General features: G+C 47.1%; 4 protein-coding genes and 1 long non-coding RNA gene across 6 annotated transcripts in view; 2 read left to right on the top strand and 3 right to left on the bottom strand.

Annotated features, from left to right (window-relative positions):
- SHROOM1 (shroom family member 1) overlaps positions 1–3,648 on the bottom strand; it is a 28,359-nt gene extending 24,711 nt beyond the window's left edge. The window contains exon 1 of one of the 2 annotated variants that reach the window (XM_084535813.1): positions 3,488–3,648. The gene's annotated coding sequence lies outside the window, so the exon portion shown is untranslated. Of the gene's footprint in view, positions 1–2,998; positions 3,140–3,487 lie in introns of those variants that run through there. The other variant, XM_084535816.1, reaches the window with a different exon arrangement.
- Positions 3,649–8,411: 4,763 nt separating this feature from the next.
- Positions 8,412–11,307, top strand: GDF9 (growth differentiation factor 9). The gene is made up of 2 exons (XM_084535824.1): positions 8,412–9,118; positions 10,039–11,307. Exons 1-2 carry the CDS (start codon positions 8,689–8,691, stop codon positions 10,986–10,988), a joined length of 1,380 nt encoding a protein of 459 aa, XP_084391950.1. The 5' UTR covers positions 8,412–8,688; the 3' UTR covers positions 10,989–11,307.
- A 2,528-nt stretch (positions 11,308–13,835) lies between these two features.
- On the top strand, positions 13,836–14,886 carry UQCRQ (ubiquinol-cytochrome c reductase complex III subunit VII). Its single transcript, XM_084535827.1, has 2 exons — positions 13,836–14,055; positions 14,663–14,886. The coding sequence occupies exons 1-2, from the start codon at positions 13,902–13,904 to the stop codon at positions 14,755–14,757; spliced, it is 249 nt and encodes an 82-aa protein (XP_084391953.1). The 5' UTR covers positions 13,836–13,901; the 3' UTR covers positions 14,758–14,886.
- Positions 13,910–14,704, bottom strand: LOC311444573. Its single transcript, XR_014697960.1, has 2 exons — positions 14,588–14,704; positions 13,910–14,084 (listed from the first exon to the last, which is right to left on the bottom strand). It is a non-coding gene; the product is annotated as an uncharacterized lncRNA (long non-coding RNA).
- Positions 14,713–16,742, bottom strand: part of AFF4 (ALF transcription elongation factor 4) — a 52,098-nt gene continuing 50,068 nt past the window's right edge. The window contains exons 23-24 of the transcript XR_014697954.1: positions 15,323–15,419; positions 14,713–14,950 (exon numbers count right to left, since the gene is read on the bottom strand). The gene's annotated coding sequence lies outside the window, so the exon portion shown is untranslated. The remainder of the gene's footprint in view (positions 14,951–15,322; positions 15,420–16,742) is intronic.

Here is a 16,742-nt window from a genome sequence, read left to right as displayed (position 1 = left end):
AGGCAAGGCTCAGAGTAACATATTGACTTCAAAAGGTAAAAAAAAAAATGCTGATAATCCTTCTTTATGAAGCACTGGATCTTGTGGTGTAGAGTTCAGGCAAAATCTGGCAACAAACAACTGCACCAGATACCGGTTATGATGTATCTGTGAAATCTGAATATTCTCAATTTGTGAACAAATTCAAATCCCTGAACAATCACTTTGCATAAATTCAGTCAAAATTTGACATATTAAACTTTGCATGCAGGCAACCCACATGCAAACTCGGGCAGCCTGGGCTTGTTTTGGCACAGAGGTCGGCACTCGGAATTAAGGGTGGTGAGGAAGAGCTGTAAGACAGGCAGGGGGATGCAGCAAGAGCCAAAGGAGAACTGGGGCTCTTCAGACAGAGAAGGACAAAATCTGAAAGACCAAGATACAAAATGGAATGTAACTAATAAAGACAAGTATTAAGATTTCTTGACTCAGCAATGAGGTAACGTTGCTAAACAGCTTACAGTCTATGTTTAAAGGTCCAAAACTGGTCGTTACTAAAAGCTAGTACACAGTACAAGAGCTCGGCCTGGAAAAGGGAAAGCTCAGCTTAGAAAGCTGAGTATGATGCAGGTCCTCAAACTGTCAGAGTGTGAAAGACTCGTCCCCAAGACATGTAACGGCCTGGTCAAAGCAGCCCCAGAACTGTCACTGGGCATCTCAGAAAAAAATACAAATGAAATGCCTGCTAAAGGAGGTGAGCTGGAAAGCTGGTGTGGAGGGGGACAGAGAGAAAGTGACTGGTTGGATTAACTCGGATTTGACTTCGTCTGCTGTTGACAAGTCTGCGTTTTCAATCTTTGTTAATTTACAGCTGCTTATTTACATGGATTATTTACATTCGCTCACTTCCACGTTTCCATACGTTCAATGTATGAAGACTTTCCAAGTTCGAGCACTTTACATATTGCTGTGCTGCAGTTCGGAAGCATTTGGGCTTGGACCACTTCTTTCATTCCTACTGCTCTGTAGGCTGAGAGCTGCCAGGGGCAGCACCAGAGGTTCTGGGGGCGAGCAGAAGTTCACACAGATCCCCAACCTAATGTAGCCAGCAGCATGGGTCACTTTGTGTCCCAGCACAAGGAGTCAGAAGCTCACGTGTCACCTCGCACCCAACGCCCCCCTGAACTTAGTTATCTTCTGGCAGGAAGGCCACGGCCGTATTGATGTAAGGATGGATGGCTCTGAGAGCACAGGCACTCCGTTAACTTCAAGTCACCTGAAGGCTTGGTTGTCAGACTATGGAATATTTAAATACATTTATTCACGTCTTAAAATGTGTGTAGTCTGACACAAAAACATAAATTCCCACTGTAACTCTTCAAAAAGTTTCTTCAAGGCCCTCTGAAGTAAATGGCACTTTCACTTTGATTCCAGTGTTTTGAATCAGACCTAAACCAGACTCAAAGAAACGGGCAGAAAATACCCAAATGCAATTCATCTTCTGCATGTCCTTGGGAAAAATACAACCCTCTTTTAAAGCACGCTTACATTTGCCTCTCTTGTCTGAGTGGGCAAAGCAGCCAGCTCCAGAGCCGGCCTCGTGCTGGGCCAGCACTCCCAGTGCCAGCTGGAAACCTGGATCTCCTCCGTGTACCTGCACAAACGGTGCCTGGCATCCCCGTGCCAAAAGATGAAGGTGCAGGGAACAGGAATTGGAACGTGTTTTTTAAAGACTGAATAAAGTTACGAGACATCATTGATGGCAGGTTGGAACATATTTCTAACGCAGCTTTTCCTTTGCAAACAACTTCTAAAGAAATTAAGACTTGATTTTAATAACCAAGATTAAGAAAACATCATAAGCAAAGAGGAACTAACTGTGATTAGTTCTTTTTTCCCCTCCTCTTTGCTTTTAGTCATCTGTATCAGAATTATGCATGTGTAAAGCTATTTTAAGAGAACAGTCGCAGAACTCCCATTGCACTTGTGCCTGCCCCACCCTGCAATTCCTTTTCAGCCCCCGTTTCACTGGGTTACACCAGCAGCCTCCTGGCAGGCCCTCACGCTGCGCTCAGCCAGCACCAGTTTGCAGCTCCCAGTTGGCCGAGGCCAACTGGAACCAGCCACGAGGGTGACATGGGACAAAGGCAGGGGGTTCATCCCCTGGCACAGCCAGCCCGGCCACAGCTGGAAGCTCTTGGAGATTCCGGTGGGTTGAGGGCAATCTGCAGACATTGAAGTTACTAAAAATCAAAGCGTGTGCATTTTTTGGAGACTTATTAATGGGCTAGACTTGGGAAGGCTTTCAGAGGGAACAACAAAAGGCACAGCCCTGATGCAAATTCATGCAAAACAAAAATTAGTTCCCTTCTCCAAGGCGTGGGAAATGAACTTGTTCAGGGACGGGTCAGAACGACCGAAAATAGGCAGGGCAGCATTTTCTCCCCTAAGCTTGTTCTTAGCACCAGAGGATTCATTTTACCCACTTTTTCCCCCAAGTCTGGATGAAGCAAGGAAGCAGGGTGCAAATTATCAGACCAAGTCAGAAGGAGGAAACGAGCACACTAAACTAAGCACCGAGCCAGCCGGGCAGACCCCTGGGTGGTGGCTGGGGGGCACCAAGGCTGCCCCTTTCCCTCCGGGCTGCCCCGTGCCCCCGGTGGTGCCCAGCCCTGGTTCCCTGGCAGGCCGGCACAGCGCTGCCAGCAGCAATCTGCCCCTCTGCGTGTTGGGGCTTGCACCTTAGCACTAAACAGAGCCAAAAGGAGGCAGAACCGGGGCGTACAAAGCCCTCCCAGGCAAATTCAGAAAAACCTGCATTTGCATTTTCTCTCACCACTTGTAAATGGCTGGAAAATCTTCTGTGAGCCCCCCGCACGCGCTTGGAAATACTTTTCTCCCTCAGTCACCTCCCCGCCCCGTGTTCATTCATCTCGGATTTCTGTTTCCGAATACACGCCAAAATGTTCAAGTTTTAACTTCAATATTTTCCCATTAATTCCCAAACTTCGGCACATACCACTGGGAGATGCTCCTCCGTCCCAAACACATCACTCCGGGAGCATTTTGAGCACAGAGCACCACGGCGTGGGGCGTGGAACTGCTCTCCCCCAAACCACATCCACCTCTACCTGCCACTGCTTCAATCCCGGCACTGGGGGCTGCTGAGGAGACCTCTCTTTCCGAGAGAAGAATCCTATTAGCAGGTCTCTGCACAACAGGAAAAGAAGGGTCCAGGCAATTCCTGCCCCCGTGATTTCTGCAGGAAATAATTACGCGGCTCAGGTCTTTAACAGAGAGATTTAGCAGCCTCCCGCTGACGGCAGCGCACACACGGCACATTGTTACACGCCACAGCTCCTTCAGCCCTGCGACCCCGCGTGCTGGAACCCCTGAAAGGATCCCTTCGGCCACCGAGACCACACCGCCTTCGAGAAAATCGCTTTTCAACCCCGGCTGTTCTCGGCAGCCCACGGGGCACCGAGGGTCCCCCCCCACTGCCACCTACCTGGGGCAGGCTGCTCCCCTGCTGCCCCGCTCATCGCCCCCAGCCGGGCTGCGGGGTCCCGGGGGGGTCCCGGGTTTGGTCCCGGGTTTGGTCCCGGGGATGGTTTCGGGGATGGTCCCGGGGGTCCCGGCCGCAGCCCGAGCCCGGAGGAGCCGCAGCCGCGTCTCGGGGCGCGCTGGAGGCGGCGGCGGCCGCCGGGGGCTCCCGTGTCGGGGCAGGGGGGCAGAGCCCCGAGGCCACGCCTGGCAGCGGGGCCGAGCCCCGAAACCCCCCCCGGGACTTGCTGCGGAGCCCAGAGCCTCCGGGGAGCCCCAGCTGGCGGCCGGCGCCTCCCGGGCTGTGTTATGGAAGGGCCGCGGGGGCAGCGGGGGCTCCCCGGCTTCTGGGGTTGGCCTCTGAGGTTCCCTTCCCCTTCAGCTTCTGCTCGAAAATTTGCCAGGCAGGCAAATACGTCGGGAGGGGTAACTGGGACCAACCGACAGCACAGAGCCCCGGCTGAGCTCTCTGTTCCATGGATGTTGGAGATCTCAGCTGTGCACGCCAGGGCAAGAAGAACACCGAGTGAAGGTCCCAGCTCCTGGGTCTGTCAGAGGTTATTCTGAGTGTTTTTTTTTTCCTTCTCCTTTCTAAAAAACAAGGAGGAGGGGAGTAACTCCTGCACTCCTGTCTGCATGTTTATGAAAAGCAGGAAAAAAAGCAGAGCTCACTGTAATCACGTATGTTTTTCACAAAAACTTTCTGGACATCTTTAACACCTTACACATACCTGACTACATCACGTTGGAGAGCCCCACATGACAGCAAAGCCAGGCTGTGGGACCTGACAAAGCCAGCAGTCACCCCTCGCAGCTGCTTCCTTACCAGAGATGTGTTTTGAGCAGCCACACAATTTTGTGCAGAGCATGCAGCTGGGGAAGGCGGCATTCAGCTCGCAGGCCAGGTAAATGCTATTCCATCCAAGGGAAAAAGCAAGAACATGGAGCCGAAAGGCAAGGAGGAGAAGGCAGCAAAAGCCATGCTTGATGGCAGCAGCCCTCAGGCTGCATTAAATGCATTGTGCAAATAAGCCTTGGAGCCACGTTACGGATAAGCATGCAGCTCCTGCCTGGAACAGAACCGCTGTGTGCGAACTAACAGCTGTTGGTTAACTTCAGATGGTTTGTTTCAATAAAAACTTAATTATATTAAAAGACTACTTCATTCAGCTACCACATGGTCTGTCATATTTATAAGGGTGCGTACAAATCCCCCTAGCTCCCTTCCAAAGGCCCATGCACAGTGAGCTCCTAGGGGAGCTTTCAGTCCCTGCAGGCCGCGCACCCCAAGCCGTAACCCCTCTGGTCGGGCTGGGTGCCTACTGCACAGAGGGGGGGCAAGGGGAGGTGTCCTCTGATGGGGGGTCCCTCGGGAGCCTTGCACTGTGGTAGCTGCTCTCTGCAGCCATTGTTTCTTTTCAGACAATGAGTTCTCATTATTTTTTTAAAGAATATCTGATTACGAGGAGAAAGCTGCGGGTTTCCATGGGATATTTGCTTGGCAGGTGGATCGTGGGTGACATCGTGGCACCGCATATCTGCATCCCTCACCAATCATCAGGTGGATGACAAAAACAGGGTGTGAAGGACTTGTAAACTAAACTCTTGACACAGAAGAGCTCTAGGAGAGCACTCCACAAGCACGTACATTCACTGCTGCAGAACTGAAGAGGTTTGACTGGGGTAAGACACGGGTACCAAACGGCCACCAGCAGCCTGAGCCGCTGGGTGAGGCCACCAGGCTGCTCCGTGCTGATCGTTTGTGTTCACAACAGGACGAGGAAAAACCTTTCTCACACTGCTGCCTGTTAAGTCACTAAACTCATGCACCAAATGAACCAGCTAACTGATTGCCCTGTCAAGAACATTTATTAATTCTCACAAGGCGCCCACAAGGTCACAGCCCCGGTGTTACACCACACGGTCAGCACGGCCGTGCCACCTCAGGCAGCTGGAAGGTAAAGCACAAAGTGGCAGCAGCAGGAACAGCATACATGAAAGCTGCATAGCTAGTAGGAGAAATAGCCTGCGTTAAAAAAAAAAAAAAAAAAAGGGATTCATAAACTATCCATCAGAGCCTTGGTTTCCATAGATTTCACCTACATCCCCGGGTAGGTTTCACTTATTTTCCAGAGCTCTCTGGGAAGGCTGACCTCTCAGCTAGGAAACAGAGTCCTCTGTAGGACAATTTTAAGTATGATAATGACTGGGAAAAACCTCATCCACCGTGGCTGTTAAAAACAGCTCAAATGGCAGGCACAGAGTGGCAAACAGAGCCCAGACTTCTGGCTAGAATCAGCTTAAGGACTCACTAATGTTCTCATCTAGGAAATAAAAATGGGCAGGCTTGAGCAGAGGCTGCTATCATCAGTAATTAAAAAAAATCTGTTTTATACTATAGTCACAACATCAGTGGTACATATTTTTTAGCCCTAATTCTGTTTTGTTGAACAATGACACGTATACACACACCAGCTCATTAAAATAATGTGTTTGATCTTTTTGGTTTATGGCAGGAAGAAGCGATTAGAAGTAACAGGAAACATTTCTTCCTTTTAAATTGTTAGAAATTGCTGCAGCTCACATCTGTACCGCAGACATGCAGCTCAGCGTTACCTCTGTACGGGTAGTTAGCTGAGCTTCTGCAACATCATTAACCGACCCTGCAGAGAGCACCTGATGCTTCTTGTATTTCAAAGCGCACTGAATCAGCTCGGTGAGCCAAAAGGAAAACACTTTGTTTATCAGGGCACAGCAGCTACACCTGTGATTAACGCTTTTGCTCCCTTGTGGTAAGAAACAAATGTAATGATCTAGCTACAGTGTAAAGCCATAAATTCTTCAGCTCAGTTTTATAGGAATTTAAAGATTGCTGTTAGTTTATGACAGTACAGACTGGTACTCAGTGTTTCCCAAGGAAGAAAAAGGAAAAAGCAGTTTCTTCTGCTACAATCTAATGACTAATAACAGACTGAATACATGTTTCAGATATGTAAAACATGAGAACAACAAACAATGGCAATCTTAAAGAAATATCCTGAAACTGATCTCCTTGGACATAGTGTTTTACTAAGCAAGAACCTTCAATACCTCCACTGACCGTGCCCAACTGCCCACAGGTGTAAGGATGTGAAGCCTTCACTCACACATACCTGCGGTCTGTAGCACTTCAGGAATCCTGTCCCAGTGCTGAGAAACCTGAGTCCATTAAAACCCCCAGACACCGATTAATGCTACCCGTAACCCGAGGATGAGGGGCATCGGGCTGATGGCCCCCAGCAGCTCCCAGCCCTGGCCCCCAGAGCACCTTTAGATTTCTCCCTGTCATCGTGCTCCGTGAAGGTGCCTCTTCAATGAGGCATCAGCTCAAGTTGGATGCATTTGATTTTGCTCTCTGCTTTGATTTCCAGCAAAAGAGCTAATAAATCTGGATGAGTTTTATGATCAGGCCACTGAACTTTGCAGAAGAGCAGAATATCTCTGGTCAGAGCTAGGCTTAAATCCTCGGTTACAGATTTCTGTGACCTTTCACCTGTTTCATGAACTTCTCGGTTTACTTAAGTAAACATTTCTAAAGCTACATGTTCAAGAACACTCTTTCGAATGCAGTGTATATATAAAAATATGCAAGATTATTTTGGCACATAATAATAGTGAAGGATTTGCTCCGCCTTTAGCGTTCAGAAGTATCACTCATGTCCTGCTGAGCCTTGAATTGTTCGAGATAGGCTTAGCTGTTCTCAGGTTGTCCAGTGATTTCAGCACAATAAAGCACACATTCACTTCTCCTTGGATTATTTTCCAATCATTTCAGCTCCCTGAATGGACTGCCCACAAGATGTGATAAGATCAGAATCAGCAAAGGAGAGAGCAGGAATGCACACGTGGTTTGTAGCAAGGAGCAGTGTTAGAAAGCAGCTTAAATTGTCATGGAACAGCAGAAACTGTTGTTACATGTCTGAACTTAACGTGAAGTGGGACTAATTCATATCCAGAAGGGAGGAGCAGATCAGCCTGTCTGCTGCAAGGATATATTTTTAAAATGAAGAAAGCCCCTGATCAACTTATCCAAAGCAGTTTAAACATAGCTGACCTTAGACGTGACAGTATCCCCCTCTTATCGTAATCAAAACAGCTTTAACAAACCTAACAAAAAGGCAATATTGTTTCAGAGGATAGATTATTATCTGAATTCACCTTCCACTGCAAATCAAAGAATGCCAGACTGACATTTCTCTAAGTTAATTAAGCATTCTCTGAACAAGTACTCCTTAACTAAGCCTTGAGATGTGAAAGTCAGATTATGGGTGACATTTTACTAGATTACTGATAGCGTAGCTCTAAAAACAAATGCCATGAAAACACAGTTTCTTATGCATTTTCCTGATTAAATAAAAGAAACCCCATCCCTTTAGTTATGTTGCATAACAGAAGCTCCCAATACTCCTGAAGCAACCAGTGTTACTCCAGGTAGAGTCTCCTGGAGCACACTCCAGACCGCTGGTACTGACTGAAAAAAACCACTCTGCTTTTTTGCTTGCCTCAACTAAGACTGGAGGTAAATGTGTACTGGAAGGGGAGTGAGCCTGAGGGTACCACAGCCACAGTTACCCTCTCTCAGGTGGATGTTATCATCCACTGAGAAGCAAAATTGGAGAAATACATTAACAGCAAATGAAAACCAGTTTAACTCTTTTTTGTTATCTTATTATTGCTGATGGCAATAATATTTAACATTTTAGATATACTTAGCAATGATAATTAGCATTATTACTGACATTTTCTTAACAGTTAACTCACAAATATCAAAATTTGTGCAAATAACAGGCATCCAGCTAGACTGGCCAGTATTAGCTTGTCTCCCCGGCTCCCTCTGGAGGCTGATAAACGAACGCTCTTGTATTGCCATTTACCACGTGAGAAAGGTTTACGCTGAGAGTAAGGATTTTGCTTACAAAATGCTCTCATGTGCAGCGACTCTACCCTGAATGCAAACAAGCATGTGGGCTCCGCAGCCAGCTGCAGGTCTTCCTCCTCTGTTTCTAATGAGAAAGAAACCTCCCTCCCATGCCACAGCTGCAACATATATAAGGGCTCACGCTCACAGACTCTTTTTTTCTTGAATATTTTAGTGGAGGTGTTTTTTTGGCTGCAGCCCTAAGAAGTATGGAGGGTACCTGGAGGATTTGTGTTTGTTTCTATTGCTATATTCACTGGCTTTCTTCTAGCATACAGTGTGCCCCCCGCTCCAGGGACAGTGCAGTATCTGACAGGATCTCTGGGTTATTGGTAGCTCCTGAGGATGCCACCAGTGAGCTAAACCCATTGTTGAGGCTGCCAAAAGGTGTGAGACGTGGATATGCCCTCCTGCCACCCCTTCTCAAGGTGCTGTCTGACCAGGGACGCCAGAGCTGGGAAAGCGAGGCCCCGAGGCTACAGCCAGACTCCAGAGCCCTCAGGTACATGAAGAGGCTCTATAAGATGTCTGCTACCAAGGAGGGAATCCCCAAGGCCAACAAAAGCCACCTCTATAACACTGTTCGACTCTTCACCCCGTGTTCGGAATGCAAGCACAGCCACAGGGACCTAATGACAGGTAGGTGTGCAGTGACCTGAACTTCCAACATTCAACTGGTTGGGGTTTATTTTGGCATGTTCCATGCTTGCAGTATAGCAGAAAAATATCTTACTCTGTTAGAGTTGTTGCTGCTTTAATGCTGATGGCTCTTCTCTTAAGCTGTGCAAGTTCTTTGTAATGTGCTTCTCTTTAAATGGCATTAGACAAAGACTTCCCCATAGTCTGGGAGCTGACACAGAAAAGGTACTGTGGTTAAGATCATATTGATGTTTCTGCCTAGCACGTTTTTCCTCTGGTTAGAGGAAATTTTATAATCAGTTCTAAACCACATAAGAAATTAAGGAAAAAGTGGCTAGGAAGGGCATTATGTTCCCTTCCAATGCCTATAGCACAAGAATCCTGCTACAGGATGACTCTTTCTCCTTGTCTTGTGCTTTCCCTAGGAAAGAATCATAACGAAATGTGTGAAGAGTAGAACCCCTGGTAAAGCAGGGTCGGGTCTGAAAACTAGGGTGGCTGAGCACATCACTGACTTTTTTTTAATGTGGTGTAGTCAGAGCAACAATCCTTGGCCTCTAATTCTACTTACATGACTGGTGATGAGTTGTCTGAGTTTTCCTGACTTGGATTCCTCCACTGGGACAGCCAGATAACCTAGAACACAAACATCACACTCATATACAGTAATAGCACTTTGAGGTTGAGGATTGGTTAAAAAGTATTCACTACAGAAAAAAATAAATCAATGTTTATGGCTAAAATTTCCTGGCATAGTATAGTCTACTGCTTTAAAAATATACTGTCAGTTAATTGCATGATTACATATCCTAAATACAGCAATAGTTAAAGTAGTAGCCTGAATCTGAACCAACTTCAGTATGTATGTCTTCATGGCAAAGTGAGGTCCAGTAACTGCAAAATTTTGTTTCCCTTCTCAGGAGACCTTCACTCGGGGGATTTGCTCTTCAACCTGGATCGTGTTACTGCTCTAGAGCACTTACTCAAGTCTGTCTTGCTCTATTCATTTGACACATCTGTTCCCACTTCTTCCTTTACATGCATGTGCCACTTGTCTGTTAAGGAGCATGATTTTTCTAGCCAAGTATGTCCCAGTGTTTCTCACGCTGTAGCTTTTAGCCTGCACTTTGAAGTTAGAAAACGCAAGTGGGTGGAGATTGACGTGACTTCTTTTCTCCAGCCTCTAATTGCTACTAACAGGAGGAATATTCATATGGCTGTGAACTTCACTTGTCTGATGGGTGATCCACAACATGGCACTGAACAGGACAGTTATATTAATATGGCTCTGGTTCCCCCTTCTCTTCTCCTTTACTTAAATGATACCAGTGAGCAAGCTTATCACAGGTGGAACTCACTTAGACGTAGAAGGAAAAACCCAGTGCGGCCCAGGCAAAGGAGCAGTCTGCTGGCTGATATTATCGATGACGAAAGAAGAGAGAATCCGCAAGGTAAAAGGGCCTCTCGGCGTCGAAGAGATGAGAACCTGAACGAAGCTCCAGCAACTCCACCTTACAATTTGAGTGAATATTTCAAACAATTCCTGTTTCCTCAAAATGAGTGTGAGCTTCACAGCTTCCGTCTGAGTTTCAGCCAGCTAAAATGGGACAAATGGATAATAGCGCCACACAGATACAGCCCTCAGTATTGCAAAGGGGACTGCCCGAGGGTCGTGGGGCACCGTTACGGCTCTCCTGTGCATACGATGGTGCAGAACTTAATATATGAGAAATTGGACTCGTCTGTTCCGAAGCCCTCTTGTGTTCCTGCTGAGTACAGCCCACTGAGCGTGCTAACGATAGAGCCTGACGGCTCCATAGTCTACAAAGAATATGAAGATATGATAGCTACTAAGTGCACTTGTCGGTAGTGGGTGAATCCTAATTCATTTTACACTTAGCTTGGGTATTTTGAATTATCAGAATACCTGCAGCATTTGTCTAACAGCTCTTTAAAATCGGTCAGGATTTAGCATGCGATTAGTAGGTGTTTACATAATAGCACTTATTTTTGTAGCCACTCAACTTTTCTACAATGTGAAATTAAATGTAAATATCTTTTTATTGGAATAATCTTGCATTTAAAATATGAAAGATTTCAACTACCAGATGCCTATTTTAAGCTGTTTTGTTATAGATTTAAAAAAAAAAAAAAAAAGGAAATAAATGCCTATCATGCATACCACTTAAGCTCAGTGCCTGCTAGTCTTCCTCAATATGTAATGTTGTAATGATATTTCTGGCAAGCCTCTATGGAAAGAGGAAAGACTCTGATATTAAAAAATTACTTTCTCGATTTCTCACTCTTTTCCCTAACACATTTTTTCTAATTCCCCTAGCAAGAAGACAACTGTTTCCTGCAGTTCTGTTTAAAAAAAGTTATCAGGCTGTCCCTTGCTTTTCTTCTGTCATGTTCCTCAAGCTTTCTCACCAATGGACGGTAAGAATTTAAAGAGAGAGATTAAAAAAAATAATCAAATCACTGAACTATTTGAACACAAACATGCAACAGGCAACAGCTTACAGATATGCTATTGAGAAATCTTGATCTGTTTTTTAGCACAATATACAAGCTCGTCGTGGTGTTAGGGTATGGGATTCTACATGTAAAACTATGCTGCCGCATGCTTCTGAGATATGTGGAAATGTTCAACACTGACATTTAAAGGCCTTTAGTAGGCTATTAGTTTATTTAAATGCTGGTAAAATTCTAGTAGTCTGATATGAGGTGTGAAGATGTAGGGCCATAGCTTCATTTCCTCTCACAGTAAGAGTGTAGGTAACAGCACCTTAATTCTGTATGTTTTTAAACAAAAGCTTCACCAAGACTAACGTGTTTTCTCCTAGATTTTTCTAGTTACAAGAATTTTGCTCAAAACACTTGTTTTGGTTTGGGGACCAAAGCTAAAGTGAGGCTCACACAAAAGACAGCTTTGATGTGGATTTTTAACAGAAGGATGTAGTGTAGCACTGTCTTGTGTGGCTTTTGTTTTTCTTTAAATTGCTAAGACTAGCCTTTAAAAGGGCTTCCAGATGTATTAATGCATAAAGTCCCTGGCTTCCTACTGGACCCTAATGTTAAAGCCTGACCTGTGTAGTACCCAAGGGCTTGGGAACTCAGTCTGGCGGAGAAAGGCCTGAACCCGAGGGGCTGTGTGTGACTTCCCAGGGCTGTGACAGGACACGAGCAGTGCTTCCCCTCCTAGATGTGAACCAGTCGGTGCTGCTGTGGTGCTTCTGTGAGTGAGGAGTACGCCTTCTGGAGTACCCTGTGGAGGCACAACGCTGCCTGGTGAGCAGTCACTTAACTTCCACCAAAGGAGGCCTCTGACGGGGGCTGCTACCTAAAAATAGTGCTTGCTTTGGCTCTGATCAGAGGTGCGGCTGGAAAACACCAAGAGCTCAAGGCAAAAACCTTGGTGTCAAACAAAATCCCAGCCCAGGTCAACATTGGGCTTGATTGGTGTAAAGAAGCTTCCCTGCCCAGTGAGCGTTGCTCCCGCTACCCCCTTTCAAACTGGGGGAATTCAGCCTCACCAAATGCTTTTGTGTTTAAAACTGTCCCTTCACATTATTATTTTGTCTCATTATATATTATATATATATTATGGCACCATCATTTAGTGTTCTTCATTGTGCCAATGTCATTTAGTGTTTCTTATTGTGTCAGTGTCACTTAGTGTTTCTTTTTCCACGTGGCATTTTGGGGAAGATTTACATCTGTGAGGGGATGTGCTCACGGCCTTCACGTTATTATTCTGCCTCACTTATAAAATTGTGGCAATATTGTTTAGTGTTTGTTTGTTTGCTTTTTACTGTGCCAACATCACGCAGTGTTTTCCACGGGGCAGTTTGTGCAAGATTTACATCTGTGAGGGTATGCGCGCACCGCCTTCACATTATTCTTTTGCCTCATTTATAAAATTGCGGCAAGATCGGTGATTTTTACTGTGTCAACATCATTTAACATTTATTATTGTTGCAACATCGCTTGGTGTTGATTATCACAATGTCATTTGGTGTTTTTTTACTGGGGCAACGTCACTTCGTGTTTTCATCGTGACAACATCACTCGGTGTTTTTTTTTACCTTTGTCTTTTTTTTTTTTACCTTTTTTTTTTTACTTTTACTTTTTTTTACTTTGTCTTTCTTACTTTACTTTTTCTTTTTTTTACTTTACTTTTTGTCTACTTTTTTTTTACTTTTTTTTTTTTTACTTTTTTTTACTTTGTCTTTCTTACTTTACTTTTTTTTTACGTTTTTTTAACTTTCTTTTCTTACTTTTTTTTTTTAGTTTGTCTTTTTTTTTCTTTTTTTAACTTTTTTTTTTACTTTTTTTTTTACTTTGTCTTTTACTTTTTTTTTTTACTTTACTTTTTGTCTGTCTTTACTTTTTTTTTTACTTTCTTTACTTTTTTTTTTTACTTTTTTTTACTTTGTCTTTCTTACTTTACTTTTTCTTTTTTACTTTTTGTCTGTCTTACTTTTTTTTTTACTTTATTTTTATTTTATTTTATTTTTTTACTTTTTTTTACTTTTTTTTTTTTTACTTTACTTTTTGTCTGTCTTTACTTTTTTTCTTTTTTTTTTTTTTTTTTTTCTTCGTCTTTTTTTTTATTTTTCTCCACCCGGACATTTTGGGGGAGGACCGACACCCCCTTGAGGGGGGGGGATCCTCCCGCGCAGCCGCCGCGCCGCCCGGAAGCGGAAGCGGCATCTCCGATGCCGCTTCCGCTTCCGGGCGGCGAGGCGGCCAAGGCGGCGGTCGCCAAGGTGACACCGCCATGGGCCGGCACTTCGGGAACCTGGCGCGGGTGCGGCACGTCGTCACCTACAGCCTGTCGCCCTTCGAGCAGCGAGCCTTCCCCAACGTGCTGTCGCACGGGCTGCCCAACGTGTGGCGGCGTTTCAGCTCGCAGGTCTTCAAGGTGGTGCCCCGTGAGTACTGGGGGGGGGGAGGGGTAGGCCTGAGGGGTAAGGGGAGAGGCTGAGGGGGCCTCAGGGGGATTAAGGGGACAGGGGGAGGATGGGGGGGGAATGGGAGGGATTGGGGGGGGTCGGGGGAGGGTGTAGGGAATGAGGGGGGAGGCTGAGGGGATCAGGGGAAATGGGGGAGGTTGGGAGGGGAATTGGGGGGGAATGGGGGAGGGTGGGGGGGGACTCAGGGTGGTTAAGGGGACAGGGGGAGGTTGGGAGGGGAATTGGGGGGGCTGGGGGAGGCCAGGAGAGGCTGGGGGGTAACGGGAGGGCCTGGGGGAGGTTGTAGGGATTGGGGGGGGGGAGGCTAAGGGAGAATGGGAGAGGCTGGGAGGGAATAGGGGGACTGGAGCAGGCTGAGGGGGACTGGGGGAGTTGGGGGGGAGGAATGGGAGGGACTGGGGGGGAATGGGGAGGATTGGGGGAGGCTGGAGGGGAAAGGGGGAGGCCAAGGAGGACTGGAGAAGGATGGGGGAACAGGGAGGGTTTGTACCAGGTGTCTCGTGAGCCAGCCTGGCGCAGCTTTGCCTCCCCCCTCGCCATCCTCAGCGCTCTCCTCTCTTTGCAGCCTTCGTGGGCGCCTACCTCCTGTACTCCTGGGGCATGCAGGAGTTCGAGAGGCTGAAGAGGAAGAACCCTGCCGACTACGAGAACGACAAGTAGCCAGCGCCACGAGGAGATGTCAGCGGAGATGTTAGCGCCGCGTTATCGGCGTCCTGTTGCTAAGCGAGTTCATGTGATTGGGATGACGGGGAGATAAAGTGCTGTCTAATAAACTTTAACTTTGTCTCATGACTGTGTGAAGCCCATGGCTTTGCGTGTTGAGATGAGTCGTATGAAATGTCTCTGGTTCACTCTGTACAAAGGGATGATCAGGTTAAAGTACCCTGTGCTCAAACTATTTTACTTTTTACTTTTTCCTTTCCTTTTTACTTTTTAATTTTTTTTTTACTTTCCAGCCTCTTTGCCTCCTGTTTCTTTGAGACACTTCCCAGTCTAGTTAGCGTAGCAAGGGCTGTGTTCAGCTCTCCTTGGTTAGAAATGACAGCTCGGGGTAAGCTCTTTGATCCCTTGATCTTTCCCTCTCCAGCCACTTTTTGCTTGAAATAGAATCGTTCCAGCCGTGATACCCATGAGAAAACAAACAGCCCATCTGATACTGCCCAAAACTGCATGAGCTGGCTGATGGCTCGGAGCTGAGCGTGGACTCTGCCCCGCATACACCTACCTGGTTATCATCTTTATTAACGTTAATCGCACGATAAGCTGCCATTCTGCTGGCTGCTTAGTGTTAACGAGCCGAATTAGAAGCTTCTTCGTGGGAACTACAAGGAGAAAAAAAAGATTATTTTGACACCTGAGGGTGATCTCAGGAGCTTTATTGCTACTGTTTGCTTTTAAATCTGTGCCTAGGAAATTCACCCCCTAGCATTAAGTGTGACACCCTTTGCTCTCCCCAGGCCAGACCGTTTGGCTCAGTTCTTTATCTTTTTTTTTCCCTTAGTCTTGAGCTGATTGTCTCAAGCTCGTGCTGCAAGCAAAGTAACTCATTTATCTCCCTGTTGTGCTAGTCCCGTAGCTGGTACTGAGCATTTATCTTATCTGCAGAGGGAGAGTGACGTTCTCCTGGGGTAGGTGCTCTGTGGGCTCAGGGCTGAGCCGTCTGGGAATACAAAGATGCTCGGCCTCACTTCAGGAAGCTGGGGGCATGCAAATTGTGCAGTCAAATGCTTTATGGTTTTGTACTCGAGCACAGTCAGAGGCTGCCGTGACCGGGAGTAGTACCAGTGCTCCCGCTGCACCACAAGCAGCCCGTGCTTCAAGCTGCTTTGGCTCAGCGGTGCTGTGCAGGCAGCCTGAGCACGACGGGAGCATTGAACTGGCTGCAGCTGGGAGGTGGCAAAGATGTCCCGAGGCAGGCTCTGCTCACAACTCTTATTTGCATCCTACTTAGCCCCAGAGAGCACCAGCAGCTGTTTGTAGCCTAAATAACAGGACTCGTAGGCTTGGTACAGCCTCAGTACTTCCTCAATCCCTCTCCGGAACCCTAGAGGCTGCGCCGCTCCTCGCAGCCTCTGCGATGCGGTCTCTGCCCCTGTTCACAGACAGCTGACCTCTGGCCTCACCGGCTGCCAGGCTCCTGTAAACACCGCGGCACGTTCAGCCCCTGCCGCCGAGTTTACCCACGGCGCTGCAGCCCCGCAAGCACCACGGGCAGCCCCGGGATGGGGGCTGTTCCCTGCCTGCTCCCACGGCCGCAGTGCCTGTCGCAACCCCCCCAAGGTGGCCTCGGCCTGCGGGGCTCCAGCGCCAGCCCTGAGCTGCCCCCGGGTCCGGCCTGTGGGGCAGGGATGCAGAACCCGGCGTTTCCACACGCTGCCAGCAGCGATGGCTCCTGCCCGCTGCGTGGCATCGGGGCGTTGGGCTCAGTGTTTGAAAGTTTCCCAATCTCATTTGTTTCTGTTCTCCCTCTGCTAAATGTTCAAGGGGGCCGTGGCTTCCTACTGGCAAATAGGAGACAGCGGGCTACCATCTTAATCATCCAATTATTTCTATTGTCCCTTTGCTAAATATTAGGAGTGGCAATGCAGCAATGTTTTTGTTTTTTGGTGTTGTTGAAACCAACATTTTTGCTGCGGCTTCTGACT

This window comes from Aythya ferina (genome assembly GCF_964211825.1).
Source record: "Aythya ferina genome assembly, chromosome: 14".
In the NCBI taxonomy this organism is placed as follows: domain Eukaryota; kingdom Metazoa; phylum Chordata; class Aves; order Anseriformes; family Anatidae; genus Aythya; species Aythya ferina.
The sequence above is the reverse complement of the archived record's forward strand: the minus strand, read 5'-3'. Positions and strand labels throughout refer to the sequence as shown.